Here is a 25,771-nt window from a genome sequence, read left to right as displayed (position 1 = left end):
CTGCTCTTGCAGAGAACCTGAATTCAGTTCCCAGCATCCACACTGGGCGGCTCACAGCTGCCTGTAACTCCAGTTTCAGGACATCTGGCACCATCTTCTGGTCTCTGTTGGTACGTGCACATTACACACACACACACACACACACACACACACACACACACACACACACACTGACATACACATAACTTAAAAATAAAAGAAAAAAGTTTAGTTATTAGAGAGAGAAAGGAAGATGGAAAGAGATGTATACGAAATAATACTCAAAAAGGCTGGCTCGTCGATTTAAATCTGTAGTGTCTCTACACTGGCATGTTTGGGCCTGGTCATGTTGTAACTCACTACCTCCTCCAACCCAGTCTTAACTGCATTCCCTTTAGGAACGTAGTCAAAGAAGTTAGGCCTAAGGCCCAGCAACCATCTTTTCTATACTTCTGAGAAAAATCATGTTACCTGACCATATTTTTCTAAAGGGTGTAGGACACCAAGAACAGAATTGACCTTAAATGAATGCCTGTTGCATTCTGGGCCTTGGGTGAAATGATTCTTGTGTATTTTCCATTCTGTCTGTGTGTCAGTCCTCAGAGACTTCATCCCAAGTGTTATCCCAGCTTCACGGGGGAAAAACAAGGTTCTGATAGTTGTGCTAGTCACACCAGCAAACCGGTGAGGCCAGCTGTCAACACACAGGCCTGTGCACCCCAAAGTCCATGCTTGTGCCTCAACTCTGAGGCTCCATGATGTCCACAGATCTCCTAACCATCTTAAAGTGTCTGGAGGTTCCCCATGGTGGAACATGGGCAAGAAAACCAGAAAACTGTGTTAGAAGAGAATTTCAAGATGAGGAAGGGCTGGGATAATACTCTTCCTCTACATCTAAGCCCTTAAGGGAAGATGCTAAGGAGTCCATGCCTGATTTCTTAGTTCCAGTTTTGAAGGAATGACCATCTGATTTCACATTGCATTGCTGGCTGGCAGTTCTGGTACCTTTTTAAAATACCCACTTTTTTAAAAAAAAAAAATCTTGACACTGTTGGGGTTGGTGAGAGGGCACAGCAGATAAAGGTGCTTGTCACCAAGCCTGACAACCTGGGTTCAATCCCTGCGTGTGTGTATACTCGAGCGCATGTACACAATCATTGAGGCCAGGTATGGTGGGATACCCCCATAATCCAAGCACTTGGGAGACAGAGACAGGTGGATCTTTATGCATTCAAAGCCTGCAATATCTTCATAGGCTACATAGAGATGCCCTGTCTCAAAAAAGTAAATTAATAAAATAAGGGTTTTGTTTGTTCTGTTTTTTAACTTTGAACTAGATCACAGGAGAGCATATGGAGACAATGTCTTGCAGGACAGATTGTGGCCAGAATCTTAGAACCGGCTTGTCAGCTCTGGAATGACTTTTCTAGATGGTTAGCTGTTACTCATGTGGGGATCTTGCCTGCAGCCCTGCCTCCATCCCAGTTTTCTCTGGTTCCATGTTTGCTTTGTCCCAAGTCCAAGGTGATCCTTATAGCCTGAGACTTCACACACAGTGTTCTTTCACGCAATTTTCACATTTGTGTATTTAATTTACCTAAAAACAAAAGAACTAAAGGCCAGGTAGGCCTCAGCCTTCTGACCATTGCTAACTGTGTCAAAGGGACCCCTGATTCCCAACTCTGGTGAGTCTGTTGTCTCTCGAGCTTGAAGTCCCCCACATAGATGTCCCTTCCCCCGAATAGGAGGGTATCCCTCAAACAGCACTCCCTCCTCATGCACCTGACACATTTCCACCCACAGATCCTTCAGAAGCCGACCCCAGAACTGAAGCATCAGCTGGCGGCTTTCTCCAAGAGAGTTGCTGGCGCTGTGACCGAGCTCATCCAGGCAGCGGAAACCATGAAAGGTAGGTCAGGGCCTCATGTCCTCCTGTAACACTGTGCTAGCTCAGGAGCCAGCCAGGAGCGTGCAGGAATATAGTAGGAATAGAAGGCACAGATTTTTTTTTTAAAGGTTTAAAGTACCATGATTTTTCCCTGGTTTTTGTATTGAGTGCCTCTACCTGAGTGGAATAATCCATCAAAACTCTCCACTTCTCTCAGGAGTCTCACCTGTAGCTGTGTTAGCATTCACCAAGCTACTGTTAATTATTGTCTTTTGGACAATAAGCTCCTGAGCCAGCCCTCAAGACCACAGGCCTGTCCTCCCAGATGCTCACAGCCTCCGGCAAGACTATTGCAAGCCTGCGGCCTGAGTGGGCTACAGAGCAAATTGGAAGGCCACATTGGGTACCTAACTCAAAAACAAAGGGAGGAGAGGGGAACTAGGAATGTAGGTAGGAAAATGCTTGCCTAGCACATGGTAGGCCCTAGTTTCAATCTCTAGTCATACCCCCAAAAGGTAATTAGGGGCTGGAGTGACGTCTCAGAGGTAAGAGCACTTGCTGCTCTTGCAGATAACCCGGGTTTGAGTCTCAGCACCCATGTGACAGCTCACTGCACCATCTGTAACTCTAGTTCCGTGAGATCCAGTGTAGTCTTCTAGCCTCTACAGGCATCAGTCATGCATATTGTACACAAACATACGTGCAAGCAGAACACCCATAGACATAAAGCGAGTACTTTATGAAGTAATTGGTGATGGTAATAACAATATTCTTATGCATAGGGAATGGCACTGGGTATACCACTTGCACATCCTTACTTGCTTACACAGATGCAGTTTATTCACCAAGGGAATCTCAATCTCCCCGCTCCTCTTTCTCTCTCTGCCACATATTCCCTGAAGAAAATGTCAAAGCTCTGTGGCCTAGAGTTTCCTAGGGATACCCACGTACTCATAAGTGTAAATCAAAAGACAGAGTGAGACTCAAGCCTCGACCCATGGAATTTGGAAGCTCCTGTTGCTGGTTATGGGTAGGGCTGTACACATGTAGCTGGTTTAGAAAAATAGTTAGTACCCCATCCCTCTATCCAGGTGGTGGAGAACCAGATAGGGCGATAGAATAGGCTCCTAGGGCCATCCACAGTGACTGTTTAGATTGTGTTGTGATTACGCCAGTACCCTCACGTCTGCACCTACCATGAATGACTCTCTTGGGACTGATTTTAGGAACAGAGTGGGTGGACCCAGAAGACCCCACCGTCATTGCAGAAACCGAGTTACTGGGAGCTGCAGCTTCCATTGAAGCCGCTGCCAAGAAGTTAGAGCAGCTGAAGCCAAGAGCGAAGCCAAAGGTGAGGTTCCACCGGTGGCTGCTTGTCTCCCTGCGTCTGTCTTCCGGTGGGTGACTGTGCCGTGGAGCTAAGCATGGTACAGAGAGGAAGCAGCACCCATTCTGCCTGCCCAGCACCATTTTACTGAGTGTGGGGGGAAAGAGAAAGCAAGGGGGTCAAGTTAACTGCCAAGAAAAGTACATCTGGTTATTCTGAGGAGAGACAGAACATCCACATGTAATTTCACCATGTAAAGCAGGTTGTGCATGTTTCTGTCAAAAGTTCCTGTTAGTAGCTAGGAGACTGACAGCCTTCAGTTCACCGGTTTCTATTGCACCTTTGTTACAGAAACAACAATACTGAGTATCTTGTTTTCTTAGAAACCACAGCATGGCTCAGTCAGTAAAGTGCTAACCGGGGAAAACATGAAGACCCCAGTGTGGATTTCCCAGCACCCACATAAAAAGCACATGTGGTGGTGTGCACCTGTAATCCCAGCAATGAGGAAATCACAAAATAAACCAATATGGTGCTTGGAGTAGGTAGAAAGATGGCTCAGTTAAGACACTTGCTTTTGCCATTCCAGAGGTCCCAAGTTCAATTCCTAGCACCCGCAAGAGCTGGTTCACAACCATCTGTAATGCCGTCTTCAAGGAATCCCACTTCTTCTCTGAGTCCATGGATACTCTACACACACACACACACACACACACAGAGAGAGAGAGAGAGAGAGAGAGAGAGAGAGACATAGTTAAAAATAAATCTAAGTAGTGTCTATATATTGGACCACAGTAGAGAAGCAATTGAGGGAAGTACTCGGCAAGGACCTCTGGCTTCCACATGTGCGTGCATACACAAAAATAGAGGATAACACACATCTCAGAGACAAACCCAGCTCTAGGCTGTTTCAGCGCGTCCGGGAGGCCGTGGCTGGCTAGAGTATTTTTCGTAAGAGAAGTGGCCAAGGGAAGAGATTGTTTTCTATGGGGCAGCGGGAGCTGGCCAGTCTCCGGGGTCGGGCTTTAGTAAGCAGTGCAGTTCCCATCCCAACCTTCAGCCATCTTAAGGAAGGTGACAGGGGGAGGGGTCTTCATTTTCATATCTATGCAGTCTTTCTGGGTATCTATAGTTCACTTCCCAGAGACCCAAATACATAAGGAAATGAAAGCTGGCTATTTGCATCCCCCACCAACAAAAAAAGCTGACCCTAGTTTTGCTTTTTTGTTTTTGTTTTTGGGTTACACCTGTGTCAAAGCAGTGTTCAGGAGGAGATGCAAGCAGTCGACAGGAGGCCAATGAATCCGTTAAGGCTGGAGATTTCTTAAAGCCTTCAGGGCTTCAGACCTACCTCCTAAGCACTGGCCTAGACAGTTTTCAAATTTTCCTCATCAAGGCGTAATTTGAGATTTTTGACCTCTGACTTTTGTTTGCTGAGGTTTCACTCCTGGCCCCTGGGGGCTCTTGGATCAGCTGATACTGTCAAGAATTTAAGATCTGAGAGTCAGTCAGGGACAGCTGCATTTTCGGGGTTAGGTTTTTGTCTCTGCTTTGCAAATCAAGTTAATGGAACTTGAGAAGTGGACTTTAAAGCCGAGTCTTAAAACTCAGGTTGGGAGGTCTGCAGCTTAATTTGTGTGATTCTGCTGGTCTGCTCTCTCCCAAGAGGCCCTTCCACAGGGGACGGCTCTGTATATTGGTCAGATGGCACCTGCATTCTGTAAATGGGTCTGCTGCTCACGCCACACCCACACTCCACTGCTTCCCAGCACCCACCCCCACCCCCACCCCATCCTTCTCTAGGGTCTTCCTGAGCTCTTGTCTGTTTTTCTCTGTCTGGTTGTTCATTTGCCTCAACATTCTTTATTTGGAAAACAGACTTCCTGGGATCTCCTTCATCCTGCAGGATTGTTGTTAAACCATAAGTCAATGACGTAAGAACCCAGTGCCTCACTAGTAAATGGTAACACCATCACCTCTGTCACCGTCACTGTGACCAGACATATGCTTTCTCATACCTTCATCTTTCTTCTTTGGAACATGTGTGAAAGATAAGGTCTTTCATAGACCTCTAGTGGGGTAGGAAGACTACCCTTTTAAGACTCGGCTTTAAAGTCCACTTCTCAAGTTCCATTAACTTGATTTGCAAAGCAGAGACAAAAACCTAACCCTGAAAATGCAGCTGTCCCTGACCGACTCTCAGATCTTAAACTCTTGACAGTATCAGCTGATCCAAGAGCCCCCGGGGGCCAGGAGTGGACAATGGGGCTACAGTAAATACAAGGCACGGTCCTGACCTGTCTCCTAACTATTTTATCTGGTCCTCACCACAGTTAGACCACGTGACTGAGTGAGGAGGGAGCATATTGCTGGGGTGTAGTTTCTGAACGTTGCACTCCTTCACCATCCCCGTTGGCAGAGAAAATGGTTCTAGTCCTTCAGGACCATTGCAGTTCCTTTCCTGAGGAAAAAAATTCCAAATCTGTGTGAGAGGGATATTCCTAGAAGCCTTGTTGGTAACAGTAAGAGGTTGGGTCTTCCTGAAGGGAAATGATTAGACTGTTTCAGTGATGAAGAGCAGTGGTTGCTGGATTGCACAGCATGAAGATGCCCATGGGGTGAGTTAACGGGGGAGACATGATAACTCGTGGGCGTCCGTGGTTACAGCTACGTGTAACAAAGCTTGGAAGGAAAGGAGGTCGGCAGAGAGTGGCTAAGACTTGAAATGGGATGGGGAATGGCAGGTTCTGTGTTTTACAGTTCTGGAAAACAATGTTTGAAAACCACACACAGTGAAAAGGAAGGATGGTTGCCTGAGGAGGCCTGTGAGGACCCCTTATGCTTACTCGATTAGGCATTACCCATGAAAGTGTCTCAAAGAATCTTATCATCCTAAAGCATCCAATTTTTGGTTTGCAAGGAGGGCCATCCACTGTGGGAAACTTCTTCCACGGTGTATAAGATCCTCCTCACCGTTACAAAAGAACTTTTCCTCAGCTTTTTAAAAAAAAAAAAAGACTGAAACAACAAAAACAACCAATATTTTGAGGTTACTTTTCTCCATCCTCTCCTATAAATTTAAAGACAAAAGCCCTCAGGGGGCCACAAATGGCAGCTGCTTCTGCATTCCTGCATTGTAACTGTGGCCACCCCACCCCCACCCACACACGGATGAGGACACTCTCCATCTGGCAGAGGCTGTGCTGGACTAGTTTGGGGAGGGAGGGTGATGGCTTCCAGCTGCTTTGACTACCTAGTTCTCAGGTTGCCTGTTTTAAAAGGAGGCTAGTCGTGGCATCTGAAGATGGTTCTGGTATAGTTCCACCCTTGGGCCCTGACCCTTTACCTGTAATCTCTCAGACATGAGTAATAGACAGATGCACAGACTCCCCTTTCATTTGGGGAAAGGGCCCCAGGCTCAGAGCGTGTGCCAGTATTGTTGCTAATGGCACCCTTTCGACACCTACAGACACGCCTGTGCTCCAAGGCAGGCTGGGAGATACTCAGAGGTGACTGACTCCTGCAGCCGCAGCCTTCAATGCTGTAACTATTCTCAAGCTCAGTCAAATCTGGATGCCTTTTCTGCAGGCCTCTGTGTGATATGTTTGATATATTAGGTTGTTATTTAATCCAACTATATATCAAGCATATTCCTACAGTGTCTTGCCCTGTCTCCGGGGGTCCTAACAGAGTGTAGAAGGCAACAGGAAAGAGTATATTAAAAATCACAGATAGGTGTAGATGACAGAGTGCATAGGTGGTTATATTTTACTGCATTTCTTCGTGTAGCCTTTAAGACCTGTGTCTTAGTTACGTTTCTGTTGCTGTGACAGAATGCCCCAACCAAAAGCAATGTAAGGTAGAAAGGTGTATTTGGCCGGTATTGCCTCCAGCAAGGCTTCACCTCCTAAAGGTCCATAGCCAAAGACACTGTCAGCTGAAGACCAATTGTTCAAACACACAAACTTATTGTGGATGGAGGATGGTTTGTTTCAAACCACAGCAGATTGTACCAATACTACGACATCTACATTCTGAGTTATCAAAAGGAATTACAGTTCCCGAGGGCTTAAGATATTTTCTATAGCTTAGTTGTTTATAGTCAGGAATCCTTAAGTAAAGTGTTCAGTGGGAAAAATGGAAGATTCTAACCCGTGTCTTTGATATAGGACACAGGTTAGGATTGTAACTGGCAAACACATTGATCTAGATATTTCTTCCTGACAACTCTCAACATATTCTCACAGATTCATTTTTTTTTTTAAGATTTATTTGTTTATTGTGTACAGTGTTCTGCCTGCATATATGCCTGTACACCAGAAGAGGGTGCCAGATCCTATTAGAGATGGTTGTGGGCCACCGTGTGGTTGCTGGGAATTGAACTCAGGACCCTCTGGAAGAGCAGTCAGTGCTCTCAACCTCTGAGCCATCTCTCCAGCCCTCACAGATTAAATTTGATAATCAAGTTTTCACTGCAAAAAAAAAAAAATTCAAGACACTTAATATCTATAACTTTCCACTTCTAGTAACAAATCTAAATCGTGGTGACTGTGTCTACTTTATGGATGGTGAGTCACTGGGCTTTATGCAAACCTTAATTTGGACCAAATATGTCTGATGAAGAGAATGTGTTCCGGACTGTGCTCTGCCGGTCGAGTTTTCTGTTGTAGGTGAACTTCTGCGCAGAGGTTGATAATATTTAGAAGAACCCAGCAGTCAGAAAGTAAATACATACTCTAATTGGCTGCCGCAAGAAGTTGGGCTATGACCCAGAAAGCATTCTTTTGGGTATACATCAGTCTTCTCCGGCTGCTTTGACTTCTTCCCATAAATGAGTCTGTGAACTATATGCGTGAGTTCATTCTGAGCCCTCTAGCCCAGAGACTTTATAAGTACTTTTTCTGGAAATAACATGGCTCTGCTCCCAGCCATTGTTGGTTTTGCCTTAGGAGGAAAGAACTATTAATGGCACTCCTAACCATGGACGAGCAAGACCTCTTACCCTACAGGGGCAGGAGAGTAGTTTAACTGGGGTTGTCAGAAAGGGACCTTGGAAATATGTAGAAGCCACCATAGGTGAACAAGTGGTGATGGGTGGCAGACAGAAGTACAGGAGGAGGACATTCAGCAGTGAGTCCTTTCCCAGTGGCAAGTGTGCTAGGTATGTCTGTGGGCACTGGGCTCAGTAGTTTTAAGAGCAAACGTTGTTAGTATGTTTGCACAGCTCAGGGGTCTTGGTCTTGGGTCCACTCACATTTGTTAAACTGAAATGGCAGATGACCATACGAAAGAGGTAGGAAGCAATTACAATTTTTTTAGAGCATAGCTCTAAAAGGTCTTTCAGATGAAGATGCTTGCTGGAAGTGATGAGGTTTGGGGGTGGGGTGGGGAGGGAACTTTGGTGTTGTCTGACATTCCTATGTTGCTGATTAATATGCTGAGTGGGGGAAGGCAGCCAGGTGTACTGTGAAGTGGGGAAGCAAACATGATGTTTTCTGCCTGGTAAGCTACAGGCTTGGAGCTCACAGGCCAGTCCTTGGTCCCAGACCAGGAGACAAGTGTAGAGTGTGTGTTGCCAAGTGGTTCACTACCAGGACCTTGTTAGGTCCTCAGATGCATAGAAGGCTCATGCTAGAGATTCCTAAGATGAACCAAAATGTATCCTCATTGAATACTGGAAAGGCTTCTGTTGTCTGTACTTCCTATATGAAGGTCCAAGTGCCGCCTCCTTCCCCTTTTTGAGAGCATGACAGAATTCTAAAGAATTTTTTTTCCATCACTCAGAGACTAATTATAAGATCAACTCAGTGGTATTACTTTTCATTTTAAAAATAAGTTGTGAAAAAAAAAGTAATAAAAGCAATGTATTCTGTGGGAAAAACTATTCCCAAGATACTAACTATGCAGGCTTGGCTCTTTACCAATGGATGCTACATGAACCCACACCTTTATTGTCTGAATGGATGTGGAAGCAGTGCCTATCCAGCCACTAACATGAACTGGTTTCTCTATGTCACCCTGAGATACCCCTGAGACCAGACCTCTGTGAAGGGGACTGATTATTCTGGGAGATTTGCCTTTTGTTAGATTTATTAAGGATGAAGGAGAGCTTCAAGCCAGCCAACCACAGGTCCTTCCGAGAACAAGTTGATACAGCCGTGGTATGCTTTAGTCAAGATCTTCTACCCTAAGCATCTCTCAAGTCAAAACCTGAAGCAAGCCAGCAGCAGCCAGGGTCAGCACAAGAAAGGAAAAACATGGCTACCTATTCCACTCAGGCATCCAACTGTCAGAAAAAAACCTCCTGCATGTTGTGGGAGTCCTAGGTATTGGCTTTTTTTTCCCTTGAGGACATTTAAATTATATATAACACATTTACACTTAAAAATTTTTTTCACTGGATTCCTGACTTAATTTGACCTTGTTTGAGTAGTACCCATTCTGTAAGACTCTAATACAGAAGAAGGCAAGATACAAACTGATGGAAGGGTGATAAACAGCTTGGGTAGCTCTTTGGCACATGCAGCTGCTTGTGTAGAGAAGGGTCATGGTACCTTTTAGCTCTCAAACAGTCTTGTCTGGGCTGGTGAGGTGGCTCAGTGGGTAAAAGTGTTTGCCATGCAAGCCTAACAAGTTGAAGTCAATCCCCAGATCCCACAGTGGAAGGAGAGAAAGCTGGCATCTAACTTCCACATATGTACCATGATGTGTGTGTATCCACACACATGTACACAGACATAGTAATAATAATAAATAATAATTTTTAAAAGTCTGGTCTGCATGGACTAGAGATATACCTCACTTGATAGAGTACTTGCCTAACATACATGAGGTCCTGGGTTCAGTCTCCTGCACCCTTAAACCTGGCATGGTAGCACATGCCTCTAATCCAGGAAACAAGATGATGGAAGTTCGAGGCCATTTTCTACATGCATAATTAGAGGCCAGCCTGAGATACATTAGATTCTGTCTCAAGAAAAAAGTGGGAGGTAGGGTGAGAGATAAGTCTCTTACAGGCACTTTCTAAGACTGAGGCAGAGGTCGGGGGTATACCTGGGTAAAGGGTCTCAGAGGCATAGTTCACAAAGTGGGTGAGAAGAAACTTTAATATGACATGAAGACATGTCCAAGCTGGAGACCAAAGAAAATTGATGAACTGCTACCCAGGGAAGGGTGGTTGGTGCAGCCCTGGAAGTGATGTGCTAGGCGGTACGGAACAATGGCAGTGTCTGAGTTATGCACGATCTGGGCCAGTGCTGAGGGACAAGCCAGACGCACCTGTCTCACGTGCCCCTTAAAGTTTGCTTTGTTCTTTGCGTGTAACACGGGATCCAAATAGACTTGCTTTATGTAAAGAACCTAAAAAAGCAATTTTTTTTTTGGTTTTTTTGGGTTTTTTTTTGTTTTTCGAGACAGGGTTTCTCTGTGTAGCCCTGGCTGTCCTGGAACTCACTCTGTAGACCAGGCTGGCCTCGAACTCAGAAATCCTCCTACCTCTGCCTCCCAAGTGCTGGGATTAAAGGCGTGCGCCACCACCGCCCGGCAAAAAAAAAAAAAAAAAAGCAATTTTTAAAATATGAGGAACCTGGAAATATAGCTCAGTGGTAGAGTTTGCCCCACATGTACAAGACTTTGGGTTCAACCCCCAATACAAGGGTCAGGTGTGAGGAGAGATGGCAGGGAACGTAGTCGTTACTCATTCTTTAGTGTCTACCCTGAGCTGGTCATGTTTTACATAGAAAAATTACTTCCAGCATCCTGCCCAATGGAATGAGACATTGCAAAAATAAGTTAAGATTCCCAAAAGACAGATACATAAGATAAAAAATGAACAAAAAGGTACTCTTTCTATATGATTTCCCCCTCTCCTTGCCCAATGGGACACAAGCTTCTGGAATCCGAGATGTGTCGGAGCAGACTCAGGGGTCTCAGGTTTACTCCTGAACATGGGAAGTGGTCTGGCAAGAAACCCAACTCCAAGTTCCACGTTGCCTGGCAGTTCCCTGCCTTTAGATGCTGGTCCCTGCAGATAGCCAACAACAGGAAAATGCCACTAAAGGTTATCCAGATCTCTTGAAGCTGTCACACAACCCAGGTGAGAACAACCCCACCTTCAGCTGCAGACAAGCAGACTCCCCCCCCAAAAAAAAAAAAAAAACAAAAACAAACAAACAGGGCTAGGAGCTGGCCGTGACCCAGCCAGTGGCCTTTCCTCTAGGGGAGATGAGTAAAAGGGGCATGGCACCCGAGAATGGGACAATGAGTGACCGTCTTCATTAGATGGCACTTTATATATCTGCTAACCATCCTTACAGAACCAATTTAAGTAAGTGCTTTTGATAAAATGTTTACAGATGTCAGTGACCATATGGTTAAATGCCAGAAACAGGTCTCGTGTAACCCAGACTGGCCTCTAATTCTCCATAGAGCTGAGGATGGCCTTGAACTTCTGATCCTCCTGCATGCCAGGATTATAAGTGTATACAATACCGCCACACCCTGTGTATGCAGTGCTGAGCATCAGATCCAGGACCTTGTACGTGCTAGGCAAGCCCTCTGCTGACTGAGCCATACCCCTAGCCCTCGCTTCAATTCTCTCCTGGCTGAACTCTAGACTTTGCCAGCCTTCTTTTAAAATATGATACCGTGTCATTTAACTGACATTCATCACGTTTGCTCTTCTGCCTGGTTTTGTACGAAAGAAACACGAGCTGAATAAAGCATCGAGAAAATCACAGAAGGGTGGGATGACGTTAACTGGCCTATGTTTTCTACAGTGGTCCCTAACCACCTCTCTTAGAAACAAAAATTCCTGAACCTCACCCAGACCTCCCGAGGCACAGTGTGCGTCTTTATCCAGGTCTATGCGTGAGTCTGCACAAGGACTATTTGGTGAGCCCGTGGCTTCTCAAAGCCATATGCATGAGCCTATTCATGTTTCTTTTTTCTAGATTAAATTTATTTAGTCAGTTCTGGGGGTTAGGGATGTACCCCAACTTTAAGAAGTTAGCTCTTCCATTATTTGGGTTTCAGGGATCAAACTCAAGTCACCAGGCTTAGTGGCAAGCTGTTACTGATGTCACCAGCCCCAGTCATGCTCTTTAAGGGCATGTTTAAGCCCCAGCTGTTAGGGAAAGTAACTCAGGATTAAGCATGTCAGAGACCTCCAGTTTCTGAATCTAGAGACAGGTTTGACTGTCCTGGCTCAGGTCAGCAAAAGGTCTCCATTAATGAGGAAAGTGACAACTCAGCCTTCTGGAGAGAAGATAGGAACAAGAGCTTTGTGTGAGGGGAACAGACCTGAGGAGTCTTGGTGCCTGCTCTGCAGATTCTGTACTGGCGGTCCTTGGCTACTGTTCTACACTGCTGCCTCCACCCCTAGCTCTGAGGGGACACCTTGCATATAGGTTGTGACTCTTTTTATATAGGATAGTCCTTCAGAGAATAAACCTCTCTTCTCTCTTTACCACATGGCCCCTTTTTGCTGTCCTACTGTCCCTACTTCAAGTCTCCATTCTGCCAACTGGTAGACAAACCACAGGCCAGGGCTGTGCTTTCAGCAAGTCTACCCACTGCAGGAGATCCCATTGTCCATGCAATTAGAGGATGGCTGGTCCATGGGGTTACAGCCGGTGTTTCATCCCAGCGATAACCTTGGCTCAGAGGGAGATAGCAATCCAGGCCAGGACATATGAGCAGCTGCCTTTGAGGTTTGGGGGAGCACTTTGTGTCCAAGTGGGAGCTCCTGAAGATAAGACTATGCGCTGTGTCTCATTTCAAGTCCAGGGATGGGATAGAAAGAAAAGTAAGGAAAATAAAGCATCAAAATGCTTGCCATCGTAGGAAAAATCTATGGGTGCCAAAAATACTTCCAAGTTAGATGTTTAAGTGTATATTTTTAGAAAATAGAAAGATTAAAATCAAAACCTGCAGAAAATGGAAAAGATCTGATCAGTAGTGACAAAGATCCCTGTAGGCAAAGGCTTGGCAGTGAATTATAAGGAAACTCCCTTTTCCTGAGGCTCCAATCAGAATCTGATGATGGGCATTCTGCTGTAGCGTAGACTTGGGCTCTAAGGCCACTTGAAGCAAGAGACTGGGAGGCGTCGGGGGCTACCACAGGCTTCTGTTGCCTCCTCTGAGAAATGAGGAAATGGCCCCCTTGGTGAGTCTCCTGACGGCCTAATCTGTTGTGTGCTTCACTTTCTCTTGCAGAAGGAATTTCCAGAAAAACTCTTAATCTCCAGGTCATCAAATGAATATATACAACATATATATTCATGTGTGTTTCTTCATCTCTATATAAACCTAATGTCACACATTTGGGGCCTATTCATATGAGTACATTTTATGCCATATTATGAGTACATATTATGTCCTATAAAAAGTCATTTTTATAGTAAACAAGTCCCAGACTCTTCTAACCCAGAATGAGCCCGTTAAGCTGAGCCCCTTTCTATCCTGAATACCCTTTGAGCAAGACTGTTGTCAGAAATAAGAAACATGCGTTCCTGTTCTCTCTGGGAGCTTAGAGCATCCACTTCTAGTGCACTCCATTCTTATTTTGATAGCATGAGTTGCAAAAAATACTCATATTTTTCAAGGCTCAAGATAGATACAGTTATTAAGAATAGAGATGTAGGGGTCAAGGGAACTGTGAAAGCGTGAGTTTGATCCCCAGATCCCATATTAAAAAAAAAAAAAAGCTGGGTACAGTGGTACCTAGTTGTAATCCTAGCACTGGGGAAGTAGAGACAAGAAGATTCTTGGTACTTGCTGTGAAACTCAGCCAAACAGATAAGCCCTGGGTCCGTGAGAGAGCCTGGCTCAAAAAAATGAGGTGGGGCCCCTACCGACACCCAAGTCTTGGGTGTGACACCCAAGACTACTGCTTTACACACATACACACACACAAGTGGGGGAAGAGGAAAAAGTGGGGGTAGGGATCTAAGGAAGAACTATATCCGTCCTGACTCAAGTGTCAAACAACCCATTTGCAGGCTGGTTGTGACTATGTGGTACAAAGCCGTCTTTCTGTGGCGCCCTCGGGGGTAACCTGATCTGCATAACTTTAAATTCAGAAAGACTTGGGTTTAGATTATGGCTCAGATTCTTCCCGCTGCCACATGACCTTAGGCCCACCGTTTCGGACCTTGAAGCTTTGCTGTTTTGACTCCTCTTATACCACTGGGTATCCCGTGGTCGGTATGTAGCTGCCTAGGCTCAGTCACCTCGCTAAACCTAGGTCTTCTCATCTTAGAAAATACGTAAAGATAACTCCAGTAAATTGTTTGCGCGACAGAGCGCATTAACACAGACTATGCAGCAAAATGATTGGCCAGATAGTAGGTCTTCAGAACTGGCCCACTGTTAACGTGAACATACGTAATGCCTCTGAGTTGTGTACACAAGATTATCTATGGAGCCAGTTAGACTCTGAGTTTAGTATACATACTAACCTCTATCTTCTAATTAATGTCTGACATCTTCCAACTGCCTATGGAAAATCAAACCAAATTAACCTAGAGACACACAGAATAGTAAACCCAATAGACCTCAGAGGTTCCGCTGTCCGGCCACTCTGTGCTCCGTTCTACCCATCCTGGGACCACCATCTTTATACTTGCTTGTTTTCCCCCAAAGTACCTTCCCAACTTCCTGGCTTGGCACCAGGGGATGTGGAGGCGGTGGTGAGTTACCATCTGCCTCTGGTGCTTGACATCTGCACAGGGGTGCCCAGGGCTCTTCCTGAGGCAGAGCCATGCTTGGGCGCTGGGGTAACTGAACAAACACCACCTTGAAGCTACCTTGTTCTCTCTTCCACTACCAGGTACCGTGTGATCGACATAAAACTCAACAGCAGAACTGTCCTGAGTCCCTTCTGTTTGCACCCAAGCAGAATCAGGCTTTTTAGAACTAACAACCATCTTCCCTTAAGTTCAAGCCCGTTTTTGACATTCTGGCCAAATATGTCACTGCTCATCCTCTTTGACTTTGATGGTTGATTACTTTGAATGACACTATTGATATTTCTGGGGCCTTCGGAGTGCCTCGCTCACGTTGGATTTTAAAGACTGTGGTTTGGAAAAGTACTCTGTCTCAGACTCTTCTGATTTAAAACGAGTGTAGACTGTCACCACTAATAACTTTTACTTTTTAGGGGAGGGGGAGGGGAGGCCACAGATGGAGAGGCCTCCCAGCCCTGGGTGTGGCTTGTCAACAAAAAGCAATAGGTGCTGGAAGAGCCAGGTGAACAAGCAGTAAGTAGCTTGGCAGAGAGTCCCTTGTGGCTGTGCGTTGCATGTGACTGGGCTTTCTTTTCATTATAGCAAGCAGACGAGACCCTGGATTTTGAAGAACAGATCTTAGAAGCTGCTAAATCCATCGCCGCTGCCACCAGTGCCCTGGTCAAATCGGCCTCAGCAGCACAGAGGGAGCTGGTGGCCCAAGGCAAGGTGGGTCACCGTGGCGGGCTCAGCCACAGAACATCCGTGGAGGGAGAGCCACTGGGGGAGAGAGGAAAAATGTTTGGCTTGAGAAAAGAAATGCATGTTGGGATCCTGTTGCTGGCTTACAAGTTGTCTCGCCACCACTGAAAACTGCTTAAATTCCATCTGCTCAGTGAAAGCTTCGGCTTCTAGGCCTCTCATGTGCTTCTCGTTAAGGAAAACATCCCACTCCAGGCAAAGAGCAGGGCCTGAAAGAGACACTTAGAGTCCCACTGTACGTTAGGCTGTCTAAACTGTCAGCATTTCCTGGTAAGTGCCATAGTTCAGGGGCTCTAGAATCCCACTTCCAAATGCCTCCACTTGGTTTTAGGACCATTGAGTAAATAAATGCTGGTCAGCTTGCCAGTTAGTGCCTTGCTGAGCCTGTGGCTCACAAAGCCATCTGGACTTAAATCTGAGATTCCCCCAGTCGACCCGTGTAAAAGCTTTTCAACGTTTAAAAGATGTCATATGTCCTGTTGTTCCCATACATGGAGCCAGTCTATCCAGATTGGATCTTGCTGAGGGCATCCCAAATACAACAATACAATGGCGCTTCAGAAACCTGTCGAGTTGTTGATCTGAGGCGGATTCAGTCACGTGTGTGTGTGTGTGTGTGTGTGTGTGTGTGTATTGTGGGGCCTTTTCTGTTTGTATGAAAAGAGTTGGGTCAAGTCTGAGAGAACTCTTCGTTCTAGACCGTCATGTGGCATGTCTCTCAAGATCAGTAGATACACATCTTCCCACCCAAGCCTGAGGGCTGACCACTGGGCTTGTCACTGAATCTCTGTAGGCCGTGCCTCGAGCTCAGCTTACCATCCCTTTCCATTAAGTTCTTGTTGGCTGGACAGCCGATAGAGACAAAGATAGATGGCTGAAGCCTTTAGCTTCCCCCAACCATAGTAAAAGATCTGTATGCTAAACAGATGGCTGTATACCAGAGGGTCTTCCCTGAATGTGGTAGGTTTCCTGTCCTCTGTGGGACTTGGTTTGTACAGGCATTTAAAAGTTGAGAAAGGGGGCTGGAGAGATGGCTCAGCGGTTAAGAGCACTGACTGCTCTTCCAGAGGTCCTGAGTTCAAATCCCAGCAACCACATGGTGGCTCACAACCATCCGTAATGAGATTCGATGCCCTCTTCTGGTGTGTCTGAAGACAGCTACAGTGTACTCATAAATAAAATAAATAAATAAATCTTTAAAACTATGGTTCAATGTTTAAAAAAAAAAAAATAAAAGTTGAGAAAGGAAGTTCGGGTAATCCTATAATCGTATAGGATTATATGAGAGTCTTGGGGTTCTCCTGACACTCAGGAGGTATCTGTAATTACCTCCTTGGTTTCAGATCGATGTACTCATCTCTCAGCTCCTGCAGCAATAACCTTCTAGATCTGGACCAATGATAATATAATAATAATAATAATCTCATTTGCTGTGATCTCTAAGCAGAAACAGAGCTGATTCTTCCTTCAAGCCCCTTTGTCCCCTCTACAGGGAAAATGTATTTCCTTAAGACACAGTCTACCCTCATTTGCAGAGAGGGAGATATCTTACAAATCTTCTCCCAGAATCCCACCCCAGGGCTTTCAAGGTGGGAGAAGGAGATATTTAAATGCCCTTGACCCTAAAAGGAGGAAGCCTCGGTGTTTATAACAAAGGAAAGATCAACAGAGGAAATCAGCATCAGAGATAGGCCAAACCTATCTAGAAAGGCCATATGGGGGTATATGGAGCCGGTCAATACCAGCCAGCAGGTACTGACCCAGTGGATCTATAGCTGGGGTCCTGTGAAAGGAATGATTGGACCATTCCAAGATCAGTGTTATTGGTTAAGGTGACCAGACAGCGCTGTATGGCTAGTTTCGGGGTACAGAAAGATCTGGGGTGGCTGCAGGTCACCCTGCTCATTGCCAACTTCCCTCCTCTGTTTCCCAGGTGGGCTCCATCCCTGCCAACGCTGCTGACGACGGACAGTGGTCCCAGGGGCTGATCTCTGCTGTGAGTCACCTTCATTTCCTCTTCATTTGCTTTGTGGATACCCTCGAGGGAGGTTTGGCCCTTGAGTCATTTCTTTGTTGACTGTCCTCAGGCCCGGATGGTGGCAGCAGCGACCAGCAGTCTCTGTGAGGCAGCCAATGCCTCTGTTCAGGGACATGCCAGTGAGGAAAAGCTCATCTCATCCGCCAAGCAGGTGGCAGCATCAACTGCTCAGCTGCTGGTGGCCTGCAAGGTGAAGGCCGACCAGGACTCAGAGGCCATGAAGCGGCTACAGGTAATGGTCACTGATGCTGGTGGGAAAATACTCCTGTTGGAGCGGGTAAGTGTCACCAAAGGGGATCGTCTCACTTCCTTGGCATGACCCACCAGGCTTTCCATCAGCCAGCTCTGTCTCGCTCTCCAGCCTCATCCTCTGCCGTCTGCATCCGTGCATCTCACGACCACTGCCCACCACATCCACACAGCACCCGGGCCTTGTGGGCCGGTGCCCGTGGGCCATCACTCACCTGGAATGGTCTGGCCTCCCACCAGACCAGTCCAGCAAACTTCTGTTGGTCTTCTGTGACTGAAACTCTTCCTGACTCCCTCCTCTCTCCTGCCAGAGCCCCTGGCCTGGTCACTCTTAATGATTCCTGTCACATGGCTCCCCTGCCTCTGTTTTTGTGTGTCTTGGCTGTAAGCATCTCAGGTAATCCGTCTTCATCATGGCACCCGATTCAGAGAAGGGCCTTAGGATTTGCTCCAGCAGGGGGAGAGAGCACAGTGGGGATTTAAGAAAGTTGCTAAGGTTTCCTTCCCAGGACCCAGAAAGTATGTAATTAACAATCAAGTCCTTCCCCCATACATACACATTGTTCTGATTGTTTTAATTAGAAAACTCTTTGGGAGGGGTAAAGATGGCTCAGTGGGTAAAGGCGCTCGCTGCTAAGCCTGATGACCTGAGTTAGATCCGTAGAATCTACATGGTGGGAGGAGAGAACTCCCACACGTTGTGTTCTGTCTTTCACATGGCGTGTGGGCACACACACACACACACAGATATATATACATGTATACACACACGTATATGGACTGTTTGAAACACAATAAAGGAGCCTTTTGAAATGGGAAAAGCCCTGCACTGCCTCAGTGCCCCACGCATCAGATGTTGGTTTTCTGTTCCTCTCATCACCTACGTGAGATGCTTGCGTCTGGTTGTGGTCATAGCGAGATGCATCTGCCTTCCTGTCGCATTTCGTACCATGCAGTTTCTCCTTGAGATGGAGGTGCCATTCCTCATGAGTGTCGTTTTCAGTGATTGCATGGTTTTACATCAGCTGACTCTGCCAGTTTCCCCATGCTTCAGACATTGTGTTTGTTTCCAGTTTTCTTGAATTTTACTCTGATAACTGCTATGATGTAGATCATTTGTATTGCTTAGAAGAATCTGATATATGTATCATGAGTAAAGTCATAAAGGGCAGAAAGTCCAGGTGATTCGTAGAGACTCAGGAGTCTCCTGTGATTTTTAAAATCCTTACTTTTCTTGGATGTAGGACTCCTACATATAGGAGGCGCTCTGAGGAAAACACTTGGGTTAAGAGAGCTCTGGGTTCCAGGGCGAGGGCTCCGGCTGGCTGCCAGATTGCTTCCCCAGCACAGATTCAGCTTTCTGTTTAATTCTTTTTTTTTTTTTTTTTTACAAGAGCACAAATCTATCTTTATTTATTTACTCTGCATTAGTTTAAATCCGGGATGGGTGCAGCATCACACGGATTCTGTGTCCAATGGCCTTTGCAGGAAGGTTGCTTCGGAATTTGGCACGAACCATGCCACTGTTTCCATGGGCCCGAGTTACCTTCCCCCAGATCACTCTGGTTTTGTTTGGTTTGCCTCCAGGAGTCACTGTATTGTTTTTTGCTTTGTACACATAAGCACATCTCTTGCCTAAGTAGAACTCGGTTTCATCTCGGGCATAAACACCTTCAATTTTAAGAAGAGCCGTGTGCTCTCTTTGGTTTCGGAGACCTCGCTTGTAGCCAGCAAAAGTGGCCTTGCACCACAGCCTTCCAGACATACTTGCTTTTAGAAGTCCTGTTCCCAGCAGGCCTCCACAGGCTCCAAGATGGCGGAAAGAGCTCTGTTTAATTCTTAATGCCACATAAAACAAGGTCGATGGTGTAAGCCTGTGAGCAGTACTTGGGAGGTGGAAGCTGGACGATCAGAAGTCCCAAGTCCTGGCTGTCCCTTGGATACAAACTCTTGACTCTGAGGGAAATGGGCAAGGGACATTGGAAACCTCAGGAAGCTTTGCTCACCACTGAGAGATAATTCCAAACCTCAGCTTGCAGAATGCAATTCCCCAAGGCCCTGCTGCTAAGAGTAAACCAAGGGCTAAGTAGATGGCTCAGTGGGTAAAGTGTGTGCGTGCACAAGCATAAGGATCTGAGTTCGATCCCGGTACCCTCATAAAAGCCAGACCCAGTTGCGTGTGCCTATAATCCCAGTGTGAGGAAGGCAGAAATAGAAAACTCCCTAGGGCTCGCTGGGCAGCCAACTTCTGACCTCCGCCCACGAGTAAACTCGAATGGACAAGAGTCTGTAATAAAAAGATGGAGATTTCCATCGACAGTCTATGAGATACGTTCCAGCAATCTCTTCACCTTTGTTTCTAAAGCATACGTCTGGCTGTGCCTTACTTTATATCCGTCAAGTCTCATGCCTTCCAAGGCTCTTAAACCTGGACACAAGAGTGGGTGCTCCCTGGTCTCACAGCCCTCTACTCCCTCAGGAAACCGTCAGTGAATCCCAACTCCGAGCAGCCTCCGTAGCAGCTACTGCAGGCACCGAGAGTTTAATCACAGCCCTGCCCTCAAGTTGTTAGTACCCAGGCCAGAGCTGTCCCTGTCAGAGAGACTCAGGCATGGCAAGGGCTGTCAAAAGCCAGCACAGAGCACCCACAAACACTGACTGAGAGAACATGAGCCAGGGCCACCCCGTGCAGAGAATCATGAAACCTGAGCCATAATTTCAAACACATTTAGTTAGGAACAAGGGGCAGTGGCTTTCCAGACGAGGACAGCCTGAGTCTACTTCTGTCACAGGCATGTGCCGCTTATTGCATGACCTTCAATTCCAACTCAAAAGCTTGTGCTCGAGCCAGAGAGAGTCAAGAGTCAGTAAAGCGCTCACTCTGAAAGAATGAAGGCCTGAGCTAGATCCCCAGAGCCCACGTAAGAAAGCTGAGTGTGGTGTCCAATGTTCTCGATCCAGATGCCAGGAAGGTAAAGGTGAGACCAACCCTGGGGCTCACCACCCGGCCAGCTTAACCGAGTTGATGAGCTTCAGACCACTGAGAGACCCTGTCTCAAAGGAAGTAGGTGGCGTGTCTGAGGCTGTTCTCTGGCCTCCATATCCACCACACATAAAAACATTTTTTTTAAAAAAAAAGCATCTGTTTTTTGTGAAAGTTGCTATGTTTTTGGGAGCCAGGAACTATATCTCGCTTCCTCACTGAAGAAGTGTACTTAGGTGCCAGTGCTGGAGGAGCTGACGTCTCTCGCTGGCTCCAGATAACTTCTGTGTTATAACTTGGTCTCATGAACTTCACATCTTGTTCTTCTTGCCAGACTCACGCTCTCTTGCTAATGATGTCATGTGCGTCTTGTTCCCTCTCCAGGCGGCAGGGAATGCTGTGAAGAGAGCCTCAGACAATCTTGTCCGTGCGGCCCAGAAGGCAGCATTTGGCAAAGCTGACGATGACGATGTTGTCGTGAAAACCAAGTTCGTGGGAGGCATTGCTCAGGTGAGCGGCCAGACGCACCGTCGTGTGCACCTGCCAAGACAGGTATTCCAGCGGATGCTCGACAAAGCAGGGCCTTGAACAGGATGCAAGTCCATCTCTTCTGAATGTAACTGGCTATAAGCCATGAGGGAAGGCGGGGGTGATGCTTCTGCCGTGTTTGAGACCTGGACTGCACCTTATTCTTCCTCCCTAAATGCTGCCCCTAGCAACTGGGTCCAAGATGGCTTAATTACCAACCTCAGTGTCCCTTCTGTCAGGAAGAGGGAAAGGGACAAGTGCTGGAATTTACAAACCTCGCTTCCTCCCCTGGACCATTGGTTAGCGTGTAGTCACCGTGCAGGATGGGAAATATGAGGTTCTTTCCTGCATAGTCATGTTCCTAGCTAAAAGTCAGGTGTCCTATTATAAAGAAAGGAACAGAGAGTAGCCTAGGGTACAGCAGTGATATCTTTGGGATAGCCACCTTGTCAATCCCTCTGTAGGCAGAATGGACCCTTCTCTCTCTGGAACTGTTACAAGAAGACTTGGGTTGCCTTAGGCAGGAGTGTGTTCTCATGAATGGAAGTAAAGAGGAAATGCCAGGGAGGCCTGTGGGTTTTGGATGGAAGTAAAGAGGAAATGCCAGGGAGCGAGGCCTGTGGGTTTTGGATGATATATATGTGTGTGTGTGTGTGTGTGTGTGTGTGTGTGTGTGTGTGTGTATGTATGTATGTATGTTACATGGGGCTGTGTTCTTATCAGCACCCAGTGTTCCCTGCGCCTGGACTCTTGCAAACTTACCAGGCTTTAGCTATAGAACAGGTTGGTTTTTTGTTTTTTGGTTTTGTTTTACCAGAAAGTGTTTTGTATTTACTTCTTCCTTTAGAAGTCTCACATAAAAGAGTCCCTGATCAATCGAATTTGGGAAATCCTACTGCATCTAGTCCCCCACACCTTGATTAATACATTTGTGGGCAGAGTGGACATTCTGGAAGGGTCTACTGAAAGGAACGTATTTGGCTCTCTTAGACACAAACTTACCTAGTCCCACTGTAGCAGTTAACTAGTATTCCTCGGATTTAGACCTTAGAAGCATGAAATGTGTGTATTTGTTTTCTGTATCTCTCTACAAGTTTCACATCCTTGGATTCAGCCAACAGTGGCTTGACAATATTCAGGAAAAACTGCGACTCTACTGGATGTTTTAGAAAGGCTGTTTTTCCGGTCATTCTTGAAACCATTCTGTTTAGCAGCCGCATGCCTGCTGTTCACATTACATTCTGTCCTGTAAGCCATCTGGAGAGTATTCAGAATATGCAAAAGGGAGCTGGAGAGATGGCCCAGAGGGTAAATAAAGTGTTTGCCATGCTAGCATGAAGATCTGAGTTTGATCCCCAAATTCCATGTTTAAAAAAAAAATTAGGTATAGTGTGCATATATGCATAGTACCGGTGCAGAGGAGAGAGAGCAGATCCCTGGGGCCTGCTAGCCAGCCGGCCTAGTCCCAGGTAACCGTCAGAGACACTGTTCCCAGAAACAAGGTGGATGGCTCCATGAGGAACAACAGTCAAAGCTGACCTCTGGCTTCTGCGTATAAGTACACACACACACACACACACACACACACACACACAGAGGTGTACCTATACATGTACATATACATATATATATGCAAATACTCACTAAACAAGTAATAAATATGGGAGGAGATTCATAGGTAGCATGGAAAGACTGTGCCATTTTATACCAAGGGCTTGATCCTCCATAGATTTGAGGGTCTAGCCGACTAGGACTCTTGAGTCCAGGACTCCATCCCCCGCAGATACTAAGGGCCAGCTTTACATGAAGGCCACTTAGCAGTTGAGGAGCCTAGCTCTACCTGCACGCCCGAGCCACTTTGATGGCCCACCCTCAGCTTCAGCTCCTTCATTGTAAATACAGGACTCTCACAGGCTTGCCACAAAAGCAGTGGGACAATCTAAGTCAAGTGCAGACACAAAGCCTGCTGTGCATACAAGAGATGTTCGTTGCTCAGTCTCTACCCAGAAGTCAGCTTTTCATTTCCTAATCAGCTGGGTCATTGGTGTCAAAACCAAGCCATGGTAGTTTCCAGAGCTAAGAACGATGTTCCTGGGCCAGTATTACAGCTCAGCAAGTAAAGATGCATGCATGGTAAAGGCATATGGCACCGGCCTGGAGACCTGGGTCCAATCTCTGGGACCCACACGTTGAAACTGATTTCTACGTATTGTCCTCTGACCTCCACATGTGTGCTAAGGCACACGCACATACCCTCAACATACATAAATACATGTTTTGTTCTTTCAAAAAGAATGTTGTTCTGCGTCCTTTGTCTGAGGGGCTGCGGAAGACAGGCCTCCGCCAAAGTCTCAGATCCGTTCCACTCTTCTTCTCTTGCAGATCATTGCAGCCCAGGAGGAAATGCTGAAGAAGGAACGAGAGCTGGAGGAAGCCAGGAAGAAGCTGGCCCAGATCCGCCAGCAGCAGTACAAATTCCTGCCCACAGAGCTGAGGGAAGATGAGGGCTAAGACCCGCCCATGATGGCGAGCCCCCAGGAGGTGGTTCCTACTCCCCCAACAAGAACTGGACATACCGGTGTTCCCCTGAGCCAGGAACTTCCTGGAGACCCCTGGCCCTCCGCCTGGAGACTCTCTCCCAGTCCTCAGTCCTGTCACCGTCAGCTGCATGATCATGATCTCACACGGAACAGTGTCGCACCCACAGCATCTCCAGCTCCCCTCACGCCTCGCTATTTCTCAGGACAGAGGGGGCGCACATTTCATGGACTGTTACCAAAAAAAAAAAGAAAAAGAAAAGTCAGTATTATGTGGTTCTCAGACACCTGTACTCTTTGTCCTCCAAGACTGCTCCAGGGCCTCTTTGTGAAACCACGCTAGGAAAAGAACACCGACAGTAATGGTTCACAGGAATCATCAGTACCATGGACACAGATATTCTCTCTCTAGAGGGAAGACAGAGCTGGAATTTGAACACTGTTAATAAAGCCGGAAACACTCCCAAGTGGACTCTGGGGTCTGAGTCACAGAGGTCCTTGTAAGTGTGGAGCACTGACTCACCCACGGGGGAGAAGACCCCCTACCCTGTTTGCACGCATTTCTTGCCTCAGTGTGTAAGCTCCTTGTACAGCTACATCCATCTTGTATTCTGTGGCCCAGAAAAATGAAAGTTATTTTATTTTTTTTCCCTCCGTAATCCAAAGGGCAGAGCTGTGGAAAGTGGTCAGGTTTAGGTGGGCAGGGGCCGAAATAAAATACTGGGCTCCTCACTCTGCAAGGCTGTTTCAGTTTATGCAGACACACACATGGAGACTATGTCCCTGATGGCGCTTAGTGCAGCGCCCCCTGGAGGAAGAGTCAGGTAGCATTTAGGAAGGAGGTCCCCACATCGGAGCCCCATTATCAGTTTCTGTCACTTAGGAGGGTCCAAGGTCAAGAAGGAAACTTTTATATTTTTTTTTTAGAAATTTGACCTTTGATTCCAAAGAGGGCATTTCCCACCATGTATCTTAATATTCCCAAAATCAAAATGTGCCCTCTGGTCAGTGTGGACCTGTGTGACAGCACTGATTATTGTCACAGTACACCATTCAGGTGCTGCATGCACTCTGAGCCCTCCAGATGTCTTCTCCTTGTGCCTTTCCTCTCAGGGCCCTCTTCTGGAGAGAACATTCTAGATCCCCGAGTTTACATTTGAGCTGAGCCTCTTACCTAAGATGATGGATGAGCGAGGGCCTAATGCCAAGTACCAGCGTCTTCATGAATTCATGAGGAGTTTGGAGGGGCATGCTGGGATCGTAGCTCAGTTGGTAAAGTGTTTGCCTGGTTAGCGTGCACAAAGCACGGGGTCCCATCATACACACTCGACGTGGTGCCACACGCCTGTAATCCCAGCACTAGGGAGATGCAGGCAGGTGGGTCAGAAGTTCAAGATTATCTAGCTACATAGTAAGTCAGAGACTAGCCTTGGCTACGTGAGAACCTGCCTCCAAAAGAGAAAAAACATAATAATAATAGAGTCATATGGTCTTCAAGGCTAATGGCTGCTGAAGGCAGGCTTTCTCTCCCTTAATGATATGATACCATTGTATGCTGGGCTCACCACTTCGATCCAGATTTCTCCCAAAGAGGAAATGCTGGTACTCTGGTCCTCAGAAAGAAAAGAATGAATCAACCTTCAACCTTGCCAGATGAGTCTCCTCAAGCAGGGCTCTATCCTATGCCGCATCTCTAAACCATAATTAAATCCTGACACCTTCCCAGATGTGTAGAGACGTTTAAACGCCGCACA

At 46.6% G+C, this 25,771-nt stretch overlaps 1 protein-coding gene and 1 pseudogene across 2 annotated transcripts in view; one reads left to right on the top strand and one right to left on the bottom strand.

The window, feature by feature from the left end:
• Positions 1-24,754, top strand: part of Tln2 (talin 2) — a 181,210-nt gene extending 156,456 nt beyond the window's left edge. For both annotated transcript variants that reach the window (XM_028781451.1, XM_028781452.1), the window contains 7 exons: positions 1,783-1,888; positions 3,094-3,218; positions 15,524-15,649; positions 17,616-17,678; positions 17,770-17,952; positions 21,337-21,462; positions 23,863-24,754. In XM_028781451.1, the coding sequence (XP_028637284.1) occupies positions 1,783-1,888; positions 3,094-3,218; positions 15,524-15,649; positions 17,616-17,678; positions 17,770-17,952; positions 21,337-21,462; positions 23,863-23,991 (858 nt within the window). In that variant the 3' untranslated portion in view covers positions 23,992-24,754. The remainder of the gene's footprint in view (positions 1-1,782; positions 1,889-3,093; positions 3,219-15,523; positions 15,650-17,615; positions 17,679-17,769; positions 17,953-21,336; positions 21,463-23,862) is intronic.
• Positions 19,341-19,790, bottom strand: LOC114632849 (annotated as a pseudogene).
• Positions 24,755-25,771: the final 1,017 nt, after the last annotated feature.

Source organism: Grammomys surdaster, unplaced genomic scaffold (genome assembly GCF_004785775.1).
Source record: "Grammomys surdaster isolate TR1022 unplaced genomic scaffold, NIH_TR_1.0 437, whole genome shotgun sequence".
In the NCBI taxonomy this organism is placed as follows: Eukaryota; Metazoa; Chordata; class Mammalia; order Rodentia; family Muridae; genus Grammomys; species Grammomys surdaster.
This window is presented reverse-complemented; position numbering and strand designations above follow the sequence as displayed.